The following is a 17234-nucleotide window of genomic DNA, read 5'->3' as shown; positions in this document are numbered from 1 at the left end:
TCCTTGTTGTTGTTTTAATCTGGACCATTGGAACCATATGGCATCTTATAAAATAAACTTTCACAATTCAGTTGATTATGCTAAAGTTGAAAAGACACCCACCACAGCCATCACCACCGGCATCCCCCATCCCCAATCACCGCCATCTCTGCAGACCAACTGAAACCATCCTGTACTTTTACACTGCAATGCAAGCAATCTCACTGCTTTAAGTAGTCAGTGTCAACCCAAGTTCTCTGACATATCTATATTTAACACAATATTTTAAAGCCATTCTGACATAGTGCCACATCAAAATGTATATTTGAAGTAGATCATTGAAATATATCTATGCATCAATAAAATGTCCTAAAGCTGTCTCCTTTTCACTACTGGGTTTTTATTAAAGAGTACCCTAATAACTAGTCATGTATTAATAGGTGTTTTTCTTTTTTAATGCAATAAGGAATTTTAACTTCAGGAAAGCAGATAAACAGTTTTAAGAGGCTGGTACCCAAGTCTATGTCTCTTCCGCCAAAATCAGCTTGACTTCTCCATATTTTATTGGTGTGGGCTTTATCAGTTCTCTAGAATAATTGTGATTATTCAGGAAATATGTCAATATCAAACAGAGGTCAAAGTTAGCTTCATGAATTTTTTCTTTTTTGGTACAAAGCTTCCATAATGCTGGAGCTCCATAAATATTTTTTAAATCATAACAAAAAATGTATACAATATTTTTAAATGTTTAAGAGAACATCAAACAGTCTCTGTTACACAAAGGCATCTGACTGAATTTCAGCCACACTTTCTCCCACATGTGGTCTCCAAGTGAAAACACTGAAGTTTCATATCTTCGTCCAATAATGCCAAAAGAGGAACTGCACTAAAATTTTTCTAATTACCAATTTCATTCTGTCCCTCCTACAAGTACTTTTCTTGATTACTGAACAATATTATGTTCTGAATTTCAAAAATTAATTTGTACATCCTGGATTACCTAGGCAGTAGACACATTTAACTTGACTGTCAAGCAAATTCACACTCAGAGCCAAGTAACTGCATGCACATGCATGTGCACACACACACACACACACATACACATATTTTTTTTCAGAGATGCCAGGCTTGTCCCACCATCTTTTCTTTTTCTTCCCAAGCTGACTTTGTGCACCCCCACACATGCACAACTGTATTAAATGTAGGTTTTAGCCTTGTGCCTTAGTCCAGTGGTTGAAGTGTGCCTATACTTAGTATAATGTCCTAAACTTGGATTTGAACACACGAGTAGGCCACAAAACCTGTCCTGTGAGTCTAAGTTGGGTCCTGTGGTCCTCTCCTATTACTTACCAGCACCAAATCACCCCCCCCTCCCCCAAATACTGGACAAGAAAAAAGTTTCTTAAATCATAGCGACTGTAGTTTTTCCATTGTCCAGTAGACGGCACAAAAGATCAAGCCTTCAAATGAACAATCCACCAAAGCTATTTGGTTTAGTTTGGAGTGTGTTTGAGTGTACTGTTCATCTTAAACAGTCAGCCAGCCTGCGTTGTATCTGTGAAACAGAGAAGCATCCCCAAACTTAAGAAAGCTCCACAAAGTTTTGAAATGTAGCGATATGAAAAAGATTTGTAGATCTGCTCACCAAAATGCTGCTTCAGATAACACAGCAACTGTTATAAATGAGGAGTTTGGAGGGAAATGTTACTGAGAAGTTTATTATTTAAGTTACCTTTAAAGAAACTAAACTGAGAAAAAGTACAAGGCATTTCATTTTTAATTATCTTCTAACAGATGAAGAAAATATTTGCAACCTGAACCTTCAAAATTCTATATTGGAATTTTGCATGATGTATCTATGCTTTTTATTAAACTTGACACACAACTCAGACCAGAAAATTAAGTACTGTATTTCAAATGGGCTAATGTATACAGGCATATATAATACCTAGTAGAAAGGGGGGAGAAATTTTCTAGAAATTTTGTGAATAGCTTTTGGGGTATATCGGATGAGGAAGCCATAAGAAATAACTTAGTTGAAACTTTGCCTCTCCTAAAGCAATGTGTGACTTTGGCTAATATTTATATTTTACTAAAATGCTTCTATTTCCCTTTTCATCCTGCAGACGCTCTTTATGTAGAAGTAGGGGGAGAGGGTAAAGTGTGGACTAATAACTCATTTCCCAGTTAATTTTATTAAGAATTTATAGCACTGTTTAGAAAGTTTTAAGACAACCATAAATTTTATTAGGAATATTTTATTAAGCCCTCCATTTAATTAATAAAAGACCTCTATAACTTCTGAAAATGTCAGAGCTAGTAATTATGTTAACCAGCGTAATTTTTCCCCCTCTAGAGACCAAAGCATTTTAATGATTTGAAATAGAAAAGTGGTAAGGAAAACACCCCCCCCCCAATTTTTTTTCTTCACTTTTGCATTATCCAGCCTGAATATAGTGACGGGTATTTTCCCTGCGATGACTGGAGAGCCTCAGCTGACCTCTCATTGACTTCTGAACTGGACCCAGACATTCTTTGTTTTCTGAAGCAAAATGCAGTAAACAAATCGCCAGGTTCTTATAGCCCAGATTGCTTTGGGGCACTTGATTAACGTCTTCCCTAATCCTGTCGGTTAACCCCCTTTCATATCACCTAACCAGGTTTCTCCCTTTTATAGACCTCTAAATAGTTTATTTCACTTTTCTCACAGCCACTCATTAGCTTTGACTTTTTGGTACCTTTCTCATATGGCATCCAGGCTCTTATCTCCAACATTCCTCTATTATCTCTAGTAGATTTTAAATCTATTTTCTTTGAACTGTCTTTCCCTTCTCTTATTTCTGTTTTTTGAAATGCAAACGCTAATGTGGGATGAGATTCAGAGGATGAATGTTCTTGAAGAACAAACCCTAAGCCTCCAGCCCACAGGACAACCTAAAGAGTAATCACAACATTTTAACAGGCATCTTAAAGTTAGGTGGCAGATGATAAACCCTTATCATTCTGTGAACACAGCTGCCAAACTCGATTGATTAACAGGCTTTTGTTTATTCTGGGCTGGCAAATACACACACATTTTACCTTAAGAGGTGCCTTTTTAATTTCTGAGGGTTTTGGAGCTGACTCATCAGTGTGAACTTCAGGGATAAAAGCCTAATTCCGGATATAGTTCTTTCCAAAGGCACGATTCCTTATAGGAAAACAGAACACTAGAGGGAAGTTCTCCCAGAGGACTGTACCAACAGCCTAAAGGGGCACTATTTGTTTTAAATGCCTCCTTGCCGGAGGGTCTAAACAATAGAGACCTAGGCCCCAGGCTGCTTCTTTAAAGTCCTCATTCTCTATCTTTGGGAACATGCTCTGGGATGAGAAGGGTAAGCTGAGTATGGAAGGCCCATGTCAAAAGAACTAGGGGCAAGTGCCAGAACCCTTCACCAGGCCAACTTTTTGCAAAATAAAAGTACTTTTGCCTTAAAAAGCAAGTATCTGAGATAAGCTTAAAAAAGGTACTGCCATAGAACAGCTATAAATATCAGTACTAGTTTTCTAAGATACCTAGCACTATCCCTTTACCTTTTCCTTTTAATAGATGATTAATTGCTGCCCTGCTAAAGGAGGTTTTTTTTCTTCTTCTTTTTTATGGCTACTATATTGCAACTCCAGAGGTCCTCTGTGCAATTTCTCTCAGCAAGCCCCAACTGTAATAACTGTTTGCTAATTGTAAAATCCTTATCCAGAATGAGGTTTGGGCAAACAATTTGTACTACTGTAATTACACTGTAAAAGTGTTTTAGTCTCTCGGTTGTTCAGAATTAATCTTATAAAGGCCTAGGACCATCGGGTTCACAGTTATACGTGGAAAGAAGGGGAGGGAAGGAAGAAGACACTTTTGAAAGCTAATGAGGTTAGTTTAAGCCCACAAACTCAAACTATCTCTTTCTTTAAGGAACATCTGTTTGTCAGTAATTTAAAGTTGAAGATCATGGCTGAAGAGCGTAATAGGCTTTTACTGCTTGAAGTTTGGGGTTGTGTTGGAAAAGGAGAGATTTACCTGAACCTTCTTTTTCCATCTCTGCTAGAAAACAAAAGACAGAACTTACCGGAACGCATCAATACAAAATGCATTCTATTGTCAAAGAACTATATATACCAGAACTGGCCTTTTCCACATTTGAAAACGTGGCCGCAGACTTGAGGTAACTCCATACCGGTCGGTCACCTAAGTCTTTGCCCGAGAACCCGTAGGGCTGTTAAAGACTATGGTGATCGAAATGTATTTCGCAGTAAATTTCTCTCGGTTAAATTATACTTACACAATCTCCTTCGCAGTTCATTTTAGGATCATAAACGTAGCTGTGCCCATGTCGGTGTTTGGCTTGACGCTCCCCCCCCCCACTTCGTGCCCCACTACCTCCAGCCGCGCTAATATCGGGAGGGCCTGCTGGAGAGAAAGAGCTCACACCCCAGCGAGCAGCCGTCGGAAGGCGCTCAGGTGTTGGCCGCTGCCGGCTGAGGTTCCAGGAAGAGCTTGCAGGCGGCCGGCCCAGTTTGGTCTTCTCTGTAATCGGAAAAGGATTGCGTTGGCTGACCCAGCCAGCGCAGCTTCCCAGGAATTAAACAGAGAAATGGCCTTCTTGAGACCGGGAGGTCCCATCCTGGCCTGAGTTCTGTTTCCAAGTTCACGTTGGGGAAGGGCCGGGGGGTGGGGGTTCGGGGTTGCCAGGCAGTGGCACAAAGGCGCTGGTAATTCACCTGGATCCTCTCGGCTCTGACACACGGGCCTGCCTTAACCTCCCGCGTGATGTGTCGAGGCTTTTGTACCAGAAAACTCTACATTTTGCGATGGTGAAAAGTAAAAGATCTTAAAACTTGGGGTGTGGGGGGAGAAAGGAAGATAGAAGACAGAGATGCAAATGATGGGGGATCCTAGGATGAGTTTTTTTAACAGTCGGAGCTCTTTCAAGGAAAAACGCATCCGAAGGCGTTGGGTGAACGTGTCAGCCCTTCGGGAACACATGGGGCGAGTACGGCGTCGGGGCGGGGGAGATGTGCGGGAGTCTGGGAAAGCTCTGATGCTCGGCTTTATGAAAACTCCACTATTGGGGGGACCTGGGCGTTGACTCGTGAGAAGTATTAAAAGAAGCATTTACATGACGCTTAGGGAGGTACGTGCGCTCGGTGGAATCTGATTCCAGATCTACGTTCTGATGCTCGCCCTGTGTGTCCCCTGCTCCTCGAAAGCCCACTTAAACAGAAACTTCAGTCCTGTCTCTCGGACCGATGCGAATTCTCTTTTAGTTTGCGCATTAAGAGTTGGCTTCAATACATTTGAGAGCTCCTAATCTTTTCCAAACTGTCTATGCGGATACGAGCCCCTAATCTTTCTCAAAACTCTTCCCCCTTCCTTCACCTCCCCCGCTTTGGGATGGTCCGCAGCTGGCGGGGTGGGATGAGGGTAGGGGCGATGGGAGCTTGAGGCCGACTGCTTTGGGGGAGTCAGCCTTTTGGCCACCATCAGGGCGGGAATCCGGACTGGCAGTTTGCCTTCCCGGCAGATCGAAGCTCCCTGCTGATCGATTATTTGATAATTGATTTTCCCCGCAGCCAATAAGCTGCTGCCTTGGCGGGAGCGTCTCCTGATTGGCCGAGCCCTCCTCCCCGGCTGCCTACCGAGATTTGGGTGAGCTCATTTTCCACTCGACCGCAGGGGGAGTTTTCTGCGAGGTTTCAGCTGGAGGGAGGAAAAAAAAATCGTGCTCCGAGCCGAGCGAGCTGCGAGCCCTGCTCCGGGATGTGAGGTTTCCAGCCCGCTGGTCGAGCTGCTGCGGCTGAGCCATCTCGACAGATCAGAGCCGGGCGGGCAGAAAAATAAAAACGAAAATAATAAATATAATAATATAATAATAAAGGGCAGGTTTAGAGCGGGAGAATAAAGAAAAGGAATTTTTTGTTTGTTTAAACCGGAAAATAGGTATTTAAAGGGAGAAAGTTCAAATTAGTGGCTGGTTGGGGCCTCCGAGTTGTGGGTAGGGGCAGCTTTTTGTCTGAAATCTCAGCCCCCGAAGTGAATTTCTTTTTCTTTGGCACTGGGAGTTTTCCCTGAGCCGGACTGGGGATCGGAAAGAGGAGTGGGGGGAAGAAGGACATGGGGAGGAGAGCGCGGGGCGTCGCCGGGGAAAGAGCGTGGCCGAGGCCGGAGCCCCTCGGCGCCTCGAAGACAAAGGCAGCGCGGCTGCAGCCCCAGCCGAGCGCGCCGACCCCGCTGCGCCGCGCCCTGGGCGCACGGCCGCCTCGCCCAGAGCGGGTCGGAGAAAGAGCCTCCCTCCCCGTGGCTCCCTGGCCCGGGCTCCACCCGCGAGGTCTGGCTGCCCAGAGCCCGCGTCGGGTTTCGCTTTCCGGCGATCATAAATAGCTTCGTGTTTGTAAACAGGCGCTGGGGGCACATTCCCGGCTCTGGGCTCATTGTTCCCTCCCTTCCTCTCTCACTTTGCGCAGGACGCTGGGGCTGGGGCTGGAGGCCTCCGGGACTAGGAGGTGGGGGCGTCCAGATCCCCAAAGTGAGAAAACGCAAGCATTTCCTTTCCTTGGGCCGGGTGTCCACCTCTGACAGCAAAAAAAAAAAAAAAAAACACACACACACAAAAAAAACCTCTAAGGTGGATCTGCAGAAAGCCCCAGCCATCTCCACCCCACGTTCTCGGGACTTCTTAGCACAGCCTTTCCCAGCCCTGCTCCTGCTCCTCCTCCTCTTCGCTCCTGGTTTGACTTTTCTACGTGGTGTGTTTGGTTCTAAGAATCCACTACTTTCTGCACCAGCCCCCCTCCGCCCCGAAAAATACTGGCAGACCCCAATAATTTCGAGGAAAGTCAGGAAGTCAATCCACGGAGCCCTGTGCAAAATAACTCCCGCTGCTGCCTGCCCCGCTTTTATTCCCAATCTATTTCAAGAGAGCTTTGGAGGGAGAGTCTGGAGGGGGAGGGAGAGAAAAGAATACGGAAAATAAAGCCGGCGGCCGGGGGCTACTACCCGCGCTTGTGCGCGTGTGCCCTGGGTGTGTGGGTGTTTGTGCCTGGGCGTGCGATTTAATGGAGCGCCTCTCTGCCTCTCCAGTGCGGCCAGAGCTCGCTTCGCGCACCCACCCCTGCCGAGGAGCCTACTTGCTGCAGCCCAATGCATTGTGTAAGACGCGACCTGTTATGGCCACCACTACTTCCGGGTTCTAGCATTCTGGTCGGAATCCACCTCTCCGCCTGTGCAACACACACTTTACACACGCACGGGGACTGCAAGCGGGCAGCATCGATCGTGGCTCCTTTAAGACAAACTCAGACAGACATTTTTTTTTAACCCTCCTCCTCTAATCTCCCTCCAGTGCAGCAGTTGCAAAGAGGGGGAGAGAGAGAGAGAGAGAGAGAGAGGGAGAGAGAGAGAAAGAGAGCGAGCGAGAGAAGAGAGAAACTGATTAGGAATTAGGACTGATTCAAGGGAAGCGAGCGCTAGGGCTTTGTGCATTTGAATATTAACATTTGAGGTGTTCTGACCAGAAGAAGACTGAGCGGATGATCATTCATTCACCACGTTGACAACCTCGCCTGTGATTGACAGCCGGAGTGGCAGAAAGCCATGAGATTTGGTAGTTGGGTCTGAGGGGCGCTTTTTTTTTTTTAACTGATTTTTTGGGGAGAGAAGATCTGCTTTTTTTTTGCCCCCGCTGCTGTCTTGGAAACGGAGCGCTTTTATGCTCAGTGACTCGGGAGCTTTGCTTCAGGTCCCATAGACCGAAGATCTGGGACCAGTAGCTCACGTTGCTGGAGACGTTAAGGGATTTTTCATCGTGCTTTTTATTTTTTTTTCCGGGGGAGTTTACGTATTTGTTTCTTTTCACACTGGCCTTAAAGAGGATATATTAGAAGTTGAAGTAGGAAGGGAGCCAGGGAGGCCGATGGCGCAAAGGGTACGTATTAAAAAACAATTGTGGAACTCAAATGTGAGATTAAATTGAAACGTGGCTGAAAGACACTGCTAAAAAGTTTCCTTTTTTCTCTGTCTTTTTGAATGAGGCTCCTAAAGCCGTGGCCTAAAGCGAGAGGATTTATTCAATGCATTTGTAGACTTATGTATATTAACATGTAATTGTTAATTCAAGTAATCAAGTTTTCTATAGATTCTTAACCAGCAGCTATATAAATAAAAATACAAGCTCGGGTAATCATCTGTTTAAAAAACAAAAACAAACAGCGCTAGATACCTAATGTTATATAGCGTGAGCATTCAAGGAGCAGAAGTTTAAAGCTATTTTTAAATTAAAATAAGCAGCTAGAAACTTCTGATATGTTATTGATTATGCTCATCTTTAATATCACTGAAAGTATATAGCATTTTTAAGCAAATAACTTTGTCATAGTACAACGGTTTTGGGGGTCGGAAAGCATTCATCTTTTAAAAGTAATTTTAATGTACATGGTTTTTTATGCAAGGTAATACTTTGTAAGTTTTTCTTAGAAGAGCCCTGCACTAATTGGATACTAAGCACACAACTACTCACTTTAAAAATGCAATACTAATTTCCCCAATATTCCTATTTGAATGGAAATGTAGTGAGAGTAAAGTGAGACAATGACAACCCAACAGAGGTAGTTTCTTAAAAGAAAGGGGGTCTACAAAAAGCCTTCCTTGCATAATTTGTGCCCTGGCCCTCAAAGCCCTGTTTGCAAAAGAAAGTTACTAGGCTGACACATTTTTTCTTTACTCCTTTGGTTCAGGCAAATGTCAGCGTTCTTCCAAACTCTTTTCACACCTCTGGCTTGAAGGAGATGAAAGTGGCAATTCCTCTTTTCTTTGAAAATCATTTCACTCTCGGCGCCTCCAAATCTTGGGAAAAGAACATGCCTGAAATGAAGCAAAGAGGAAAACCTAAATAGCTAAATTTTGCACACAAAAATAATGACAATATGAAAGTAGTTTTTCTGGAGAAGGAAGATGGGGGGGTTTGAATGTGCATTTACTTTTAAATTTGCTTTAAACCTGATGACTAACATTTAGCTCACAGACTTCTAGTCTAGGGGGAAAGTTCATAAGAATAGAAAAAATAGAATAACTGCTCCAACTATACATTTTCTTTAACTTGAGGGGAATATTGCCCAATTCTAAATTCAGCCCCGATGTTGAAGAGAAGCTACCCTTCTCTGAGTTTCACTTATAAGGGAGCCAGTTAGTTTTGTATGATTTAGCAGAGTTTGTCTTGGAGAGCAAAGGAAATGCAGTGGCTTGCAGGACTGCCTAACCCCACGCTGGCAGGCAAATAAAATGAGAAGCCTGTCTGAATTCACGTGCTTGGCTTAGCTGTTCCCATCGTAACTTTTTTTTTTTTTTTAATTCCCCCTGATGGGAAGGGTCTGTGAAACTAGGCGGGTTTGCTGTACTGTCCTGGCACGTTTTATTATTGTGATTTTGAATTTCCTCCTCTAGAGACGTGCACGTTTTACCTTCTGCCCTCCGGGAGAATGCCTCCCTTTCTTCCTTCTTTCTTCCTTCCTTTTTTGCCAAAGGATCCTGAATTTCTGGCTAGTTGATAGGGACACAAGTTAGGGCAAGACCATTCAATCTAGCCGAGTCTTACCGAGAATCCTAGAAATTTTACTTCTAAAAATATTTTTTTAAATGAGAAATCTCAGCTTGAGAGATGCAAGGCCACCGAATTCGGGGTTGAAGGATCCAGCTGGACTGACATTATATAAGCTCCGTGCCCTGCCGTTCCCCCATTTGCCTGCCTGGCCTTCTGAACCTGTTTCTCTCCTGTTTGTCATGCAGTACGATGATCTACCCCATTATGGGGGCATGGATGGAGTAGGCATCCCCTCCACGATGTATGGGGACCCGCACGCGGCCAGGTCCATGCAGCCCGTCCACCACCTGAACCACGGGCCTCCTCTGCACTCGCATCAGTATCCGCACACAGCTCACACCAACGCCATGGCTCCCAGCATGGGTTCCTCCGTCAATGACGCTTTAAAGAGAGATAAAGATGCCATTTATGGGTAGGTACGACGGGCAGCAGGCTAAGCAGTTGAGAGGCGATGCTTTCTCTATTTCCCTTTGCCCTCAGTAAGAGGAAAGCCAGAGCCCTCTGGATTGGAGGTACATTATTTGGTGACTTTTCATTCGCTTTGCATGAAGATTTGGGGGAGGCGGCCTGCCATCCCAGACGCCCCCCCCCGCCCCCATCTCCGCACACGCTCCGCGCCAGTCCAGCGCCCCGCTCCGCCGAGGCCATGCCCGCGGAGGGGTCGCCGTGCAGAAGTTGCCAAATGTCCCTCGTCCCCCCAGACCCCGGCTCGGTAACTCAGCGGGTTGGAGTCCTCACTCACTCGACTTCGCAGGGAGAGTGTTTGGGGGTTTCTAAACGTAGGCGCCTTTGTGTTGGAACGAAACTTTTAGTTTAAAGGAAAATCTTTTAAGCCACTGATTGTTCTGACTTGCTAAGTTTACTCAGCCGCCGTATGCTGGCTCTGCCACCGCACAATAAAATCAAGGCAGGCCAGTTGCAGGTCAGGCAAGGGGGAACATGCTTTGCATTTAGGGAGTTGGACCACTGTAGTCAAGGAGAGGAACTCGCTCTGAATTGTCACAGACCTTAAGAAACTTCTAGCCATTTTAGGACTTTGTGTTCAAAGGCGAAACCTGCAGGATTTAGAAGTAGATGCGGGGTGCTCTCGGGCCGGTGTCGTCTTCCGCTGCAGTTCACACCGTGTTCTCCCGGGCCCTTGGGTTAGACCCTGGACTAGTAAAACCCTCTGAAAGTCACTTGTGCCTACTGTGTGCTGATGTATTGGGGGACCTCTTTTTTACTTTGCAGCCACTTTTATTTTTATTTATTTCTTCTTTTGAAAAAAAAAATCAGGCAACACTGACCCTCCCTGGCTGAAAACTCTTTCTGCTTTATCTTCTGGTCCCTTGTGCGAAGGGCTTGTTTAAATCCCAGCGTCCTCTCCGCAGTGTTGTTAACTGCAAATCGTTTAGGCTCCGGGACAGAACATTTGGGGAAGCTTTTTGAAAAGGACCCCAAACTGTTAAATTCCCAGCTGGGCTGTGAGAGCTAATAAAAGACTTGAGACACCTCTTTGGGCATTAGAGGAGGCTCTTTTTTTTTTTTTTTTTTTTTTTTGATGGGCTGGGATAAGCGACATCTAGGCCCCTCGCAATACTAGCTGCTTTGCCATTACGCAGGAACAAAAATGAAAGGCTTGACCGCAGGAACATTTGAAGGAACTTTCTTTGGGGGGCGGTGGGGACCATCGGCGAACGGAGGGAGGTGAGCAGGGAGCCGAGGAGGAGCCCGCCTGCTCTCCGAGAGCCGTGGGGTCGGGATCGGGAGCTGCGGCCCTCTGACAGTCGGTCCCACAACCAGAGAGGTCCTTTCCCCAAGTTAGCTGAGCGCCTGCCACCAAGATCCCCAGAGCCTTGGGCTTCGCGAGACGGCCTTGGAGGAACCCACTTGAAAGAGCTTTCCCACCCCCTGCGCCCCGCGCCTTTCCCCCCCTGCAGGTCCTGGGTGTGCAGAGGAGGGACGAGGGCCGGTCGGGGTGGGAAACTTAATTCAAAATGGCTGCTGGAACCGCTTGGGTTTTATTCTTAGCAAATGTTACCAATTTCTCCGGCCAGATATGGTGAACCGATCCTCAGATACGGTCCATGGCTTAGGGCCTCCGACTTCGGGGGCCCAAGGAGGAAGGGGAGGTGAGCAGTCACCTGGGGGCGCGGGGGAAGGGGAACAAGTAGATGACAAAACCAGGGAGGGGGTCCCCGCCTTGAGCTCGTCCTGCTGTTTTTCTTGGGCGCCTTTTTTCACTGCCGCGGGACTAACCATTGTGTTGTTTGTGACTGTTGTATTTTCTTGCAGACACCCCCTCTTCCCTCTCTTAGCACTGATTTTTGAGAAATGTGAATTAGCTACTTGTACCCCCCGCGAGCCGGGGGTGGCGGGCGGGGACGTCTGCTCGTCAGAGTCATTCAATGAAGATATAGCCGTGTTCGCCAAACAGGTCAGCAAAATCAATGTTTCAAAAGTAAAAGAAAAAAAAAAGAAAAAGAAAAAGAAAGAAAGAAAAGAAAAGAAAGAACCTCCCTCCCTCCCACCCAGCACATTTGCAAAAGTAACCAGCGAACAGTCCGCCCTAAGCCAGGCCTGTTACATCTTCTCTGAGCTTTTCCTCCTAAATGAGTGTCTTTGCGGACGCCTGAAAATCACCCCAGTTCTTACCCACTCCCGCTACCTAACCCGACGCAGAAAGCTCAGTCTGTAAAATGCAACCCCAAAGCCCACGCGCAGGAGCTGCCTTGGACTTGGCGAGCTGGGCAGCGATCTCTTAGAAGCACAGTTGCTGGGAGAAGTAACCCTGTGCTCTGGGCTTGTTTTCGGATTCTTTGACTCACATTGAAGGGTTTCTGCACGAGACGAACTCGGTGTCACAGAGCCTCTCCCGGAGGTTACATCCTGCCCCCGACAGTGTAATGAGGCAAGAAACTAGGAAGGCGACCAGATTTCAAATGTTTCTTTCTCTCCCCCACCCCTTCTCACTTGTATTTAGATTCGCGCAGAAAAACCTCTATTTTCTTCTAATCCAGAACTGGATAACTTGGTAAGAGCGGACCCCTTACTCCCCTCCTCCCACCTTCCCTCCCCCGCCACACAATCCCCCCTCCTCCCAAGCTTTACTTTGAGAGCCCTGAGGTTTCTAGACCAGTCTTCCCCTATCTGCAAGTGGGCTGCAAAGGTTTCCATCCACCCGCAAGTGGTCCGGGACAAGGTCCCGGGGAAATAAATTCACCTCGAGAGGGGCCGGGCAAGCCGGCGCGGGGAAACGCGAGCTTTGTTTTTTATGACAGCCGGGCAGCGCGGCTCTAATCAGCCCGGGGATTTATCTCCGGGCCTGTCAGCGTGTGTGCTTAAACTTTGCGGACTTCCCAGCCCTCAAAGTCGCGTCATGAGGGCAGCGACCGGGCCAGAGGCCCCAAACCACCAGTTTATCTGAAAGGTGTGCAGAAGGTGGCAGAAAGTTTGCAGTGTGAAAAGCCACAGTCTGGGGACTGTTGGGAATATTTTCCGTGCACTCCTTGCAAGGAAACACCTAGTCGAGGGATGCGGCCCTTTGGGGGTGGGGTAGGGGCAGTGGGGCTGAGAAAGGCGGGGGGAGCCGTGGGGGAGGAGAAGGTTTATGATCCCCCCTTAGATGCTTGGTTGTTGTTTTAGCTATTTTTTTTCTCCTTAAGAAATATAAACCTCTAGATGGTACCCACTCACTGCTGTTAAGTTTTAGTGTTATTGCCATAAATCAAAATAACTCTATTTGGGGGGCGGGGGGAGGCTGGCGATGTTAGAGCTGCAACAGCCAATTTTCTGCAAACTAGGAATGGGGCGCTCATTCTTTTTGTATCTTTGCAGATGATTCAAGCCATACAAGTATTAAGGTTTCATCTGTTGGAATTAGAGAAGGTAATTTCTCTAGTTTTTTCTCCTTTTGCTTCCCCCTCATGCCCAAACACACGGAGGGGGAGGGTTCAGAATGGCTGAAGTTCAGGCTTCTGAGACATTTGCATAAATGACTTTCTTTCTGGTAATTAGTGTCAAGGCCAATCTTAGCGTCCATTTCTCTTTGCAGTTTAATTACAATTTTAGCCACTAAAACCGGGATCACAAACGCCCTAGCCTTGTATTCATTCTTAATACCTTGCTGGCTTTGCATAAATAGTTGCAATTCTACGCATCCCCTTTGATGTTTAGAATGCTGTTGCGAGTTTGCTTGCAGGTTATATACCTCTGTGGTCTCTTCTCTTCTTCCTCCTCCTCTTCTTTGCTACCTCTGAGGGGGGAAAAGTTTTGTTTAGTTTTAGTGAGTTTCTGGAAGACAGACTGAGAGCAGCGGCAGGTCAGACACAGGGGAGAGGCAGAGGGGGAGGAGGAGGAGGAGGAGGAGGCAGGGAGTCTGGAGGAGTGGTGGGGGAGGCACTTTAACCGTTTTGCAGAGACAAAGCAGAGTTGATAGTTGTGTCAATTTCTTGAATCTGAGAATCCTGCACACACCCCACCTTCACACTCAAGAAAGGGTGTGGGATAATGTGATTTTGCTAGCTGTTCCATAAATCTCAGCAATAAAAACTTAATGCATTGTAATTCAAACTAACATTAAATTGCAAGCACACTGGGGTTTCTTGTGAATTTTTGCATGTCAGTGATGCCTGGGTCCTGTAAGAGACCACTCCACTTATGCCTAAATATTTTGAAGCATCCTTTTTCCTTTTTTTTTTTTTTTTTTAAATCAATTCGATAACTTTCTGTGGCTGTAGGGTTTTTTCCCCCATATCATGAGTCTTTTTTTTTTTTTTCAAGGAAGCATCATAAAATATGCTTCTTATAGATAGAAATCCTCATGACAAATGTTACAAGGACTTGGGTTGTCAGGCATATATCCTATACCAACACAGTATTGGTCCTTTGGAGATATATATATATATATATATATATATATATATATATGTGTGTGTGTGTGTATGTATATATATATATATATATATACATACACACACACATATATATATAAATTTTTTCTTAGACATGTTGGAAAAGGATTTCTGATAAAGTAACTGGATGAAATTAAATAGTTTACCTTAAATGTCACCCACGCAGGTCACCTCTCTAATGGCCACAGCCCCGGGAGCCGATGAATTTAACACGGGTGTTGAATATGTTGTAGCCTGTGAATCATCTTGTCACTGTCAATTTTCTGCGATATCTCTATTTTGCAAGAAAAGAAAGTTATTCCTAATTCTGGATGCGTCTGAGGGTCTCTGGAGGACAATTGCCCTGTGTTTCCCCTATTTAGAAGTTTGGATCTCACAAGGGGGGTGGATTGCACTTGTCAATGTCATTTATGAACTCCTGATTATATTTCCATTTTTTTATTTCTGTCATAATGTAGGTACACGAATTATGTGACAATTTCTGCCACCGGTATATTAGCTGTTTGAAAGGGAAAATGCCTATCGATTTGGTGATAGACGATAGAGAAGGAGGATCAAAATCAGACAGTGAAGATATAACAAGATCAGCAAATCTAACTGACCAGGTATGCGCTTTTCAATTTCAACATCCCTGGGAGAAAAAAAAAAAAAATCTGTATGCATATTGCTTGCTGGGTCACTACCACCTCCTTTTATTATTTGCATATGATTAAGTCCCTTTTAGATACATTTCCATCGAAATGAAAATTTTTGAATAATGTGGCTATTATTGCTTCATTAAGACTGGCTCTGGGATTCGACCTGGAGAGATGAGCTTGTAAAAGCTTTGCCTGCAAACTTGACCTGTTTCTTGTCGCTTTTAATTTTTGTCTTTATTTTATTTTCCCTCTACAATAATGGGAGTGTTAACTGCCAGTGACCGCCTCTGATTGTAGGGCTTTGTTCTGGAGCATTTTTTCCCCCTTCTATCTCGAAGAAAAGAAAAGTGTAGGGTCTGCTTATTTCTTATTTTATTAGGAATAAACCCAAGATAGGTGGTCTAAGAGAGACAGGGAGGGTTTGAAATCTAGCAAATGCTGGCTATTTTCTCCCTGTCTATACGGTTCATTAGCCTGTCTTGTCAGTTTTCCTCGGCCGAACGCTTCTAGACCTCACTGAACATTGCTTTGTGCAGTGCTTGCTGCAAGCTCGCCCATTTTATTGTACTTAATAGAAAAAATAAGACCAGGCCGAGGTTATAAAAACAGATAAATATGGACGTTTCTCCTCCTCCTTTCCACTCATCCTCCAGCTGGTATGTGCTCTGGGCCCTCTGGGTTGGCAGCTTTTGGAAGTGTCAGCGACAGGGGCGCCCCGGGACTCCCTCGGTGTGGCGGGTGGTGGACCTCGCGCCGCCCTGCTCTGAACTGCCGGCCTCTGCTTGCTTCGCCCCCTCCTCTCTCGTCCTCCCTCCAGGCCCTTCTTCCGCTGCTTTGCTAAGTGGGGACGACTTTTATTTGGAGTTGCTGGGGGGGATTTCTCTCTCTCACCCCAACACCGATGTTTGCTCCCAGTCTCTCCCCCCCCCCCCCCCGCCTCCTGTCGCTGTATCTCTGGATTGGTCCAGAGGAGTTGCAAAAATGCACTGAAAGTGAAAACGTGAGGAGTGGGTGAGATGAAACAGGGCTCAGGACAGCTCTCGGTTGTGAATTGTGGCACCGCGTCTAAAGATTTGGGTGGGGGGCCTCCTGTGCCTCTCCACCTATAAGTGAAGGCCCAGAGTTGTTTCTCTTTCTGACTTGGCACGTGAGCCCCGTCTTGGGGGAGAGAGCAGCCTGCCTTTGTTAGGCCAAAGGACAGCCGGTCATGCAGAGTTTTCTTTGCAAGCTCTACCATGATCACGGTTGGCCAGCGGCTGCCTTGCAGACGCCTTGCAGACTCCTTGCCGGAATGCCCGACTCCTCGGTCTTGGTGTCATCTCAAAGTTTGCTTCTCTCCATATCACCCCTTAAAATAAATTCCCAGCTTGAATTTCTCTGGGTAACCCCGCGGCAGAGGCTGAATTCCTCCTTTTCCCACGAGGAGTGGAAGGCAGGCAAAGCTGAGCTTTAAAAGCGCCAACGCGCCGGGTCCTTCCTACAATTTGGCGAGTTGCAAACTTTCGGCAGTGTAGACGACACTCGGAACAGGCAGCCTGCGCGATCCTGGAGCGTCCCCACCGAGGTGGGAGACCTGCAGGCGGCTCCGGGTCCCGGCCCCGCCAGCTGCCCGGCCTCCCGCCTGGTTCAGGCCGCCAGCCCTCACCCCGGAGCTGTTAAATGCAGATTCCGCTGAGGAACCCTCGGGTAACTGCTGTTGAATAAAAATTGTAATCCAACAAGCCTAACTAGAAAATGGGATTCTAAAAGCTCCGGAGTGCTGGGTACATAAAGCTATCTGAGCAAATTACAAGAATCGCTTAGGGGCATGAATGAAATCAACACTTTAATTGCTTCCAAAATGAAGATTTATACCCCATTTTCTCATCGAATCATTATTTTATTAAAGTCAAAGATAAAGGACCAGAGTTCGGGGTGTTTTGGGAGGGGGATACAAAATTGATAAAAACATCATTCAGTTCTCCCCCTACTCCTTAGGTAAACTGTTACTCGGTTACCTTTATTTGAGATACGCAGATGGGTAGGCAGTGGTCTTGGATAAAAATTCGCACTTTATGCACCTCCCCACCTACAAAACGAACAGTGTGCGTGCCGCGCCC

The 17234-nt window shown here is 46.1% G+C and overlaps 1 protein-coding gene across 5 annotated transcripts in view; it reads left to right on the top strand.

Moving 5' to 3' along the window:
* The first annotated feature begins 7205 nt into the window (after positions 1-7205).
* MEIS1 (Meis homeobox 1) overlaps positions 7206-17234 on the top strand; it is a 138345-nt gene continuing 128316 nt past the window's right edge. For 4 of the 5 annotated variants that reach the window (XM_007189756.2, XM_057558636.1, XM_007189759.3 and 1 more), the window contains exons 1-6: positions 7206-7934; positions 9791-10017; positions 11880-12021; positions 12568-12618; positions 13422-13472; positions 14956-15102. In XM_007189756.2, coding sequence (XP_007189818.2) covers positions 7923-7934; positions 9791-10017; positions 11880-12021; positions 12568-12618; positions 13422-13472; positions 14956-15102 — 630 coding nt within the window. In that variant the 5' untranslated portion in view covers positions 7206-7922. The remainder of the gene's footprint in view (positions 7935-9790; positions 10018-11879; positions 12022-12567; positions 12619-13421; positions 13473-14955; positions 15103-17234) is intronic. The other variant, XM_057558637.1, reaches the window with a different exon arrangement.

This window comes from Balaenoptera acutorostrata, chromosome 12 (genome assembly GCF_949987535.1).
Source record: "Balaenoptera acutorostrata chromosome 12, mBalAcu1.1, whole genome shotgun sequence".
Classification (NCBI taxonomy): Eukaryota; Metazoa; Chordata; class Mammalia; order Artiodactyla; family Balaenopteridae; genus Balaenoptera; species Balaenoptera acutorostrata.
This window is presented reverse-complemented; position numbering and strand designations above follow the sequence as displayed.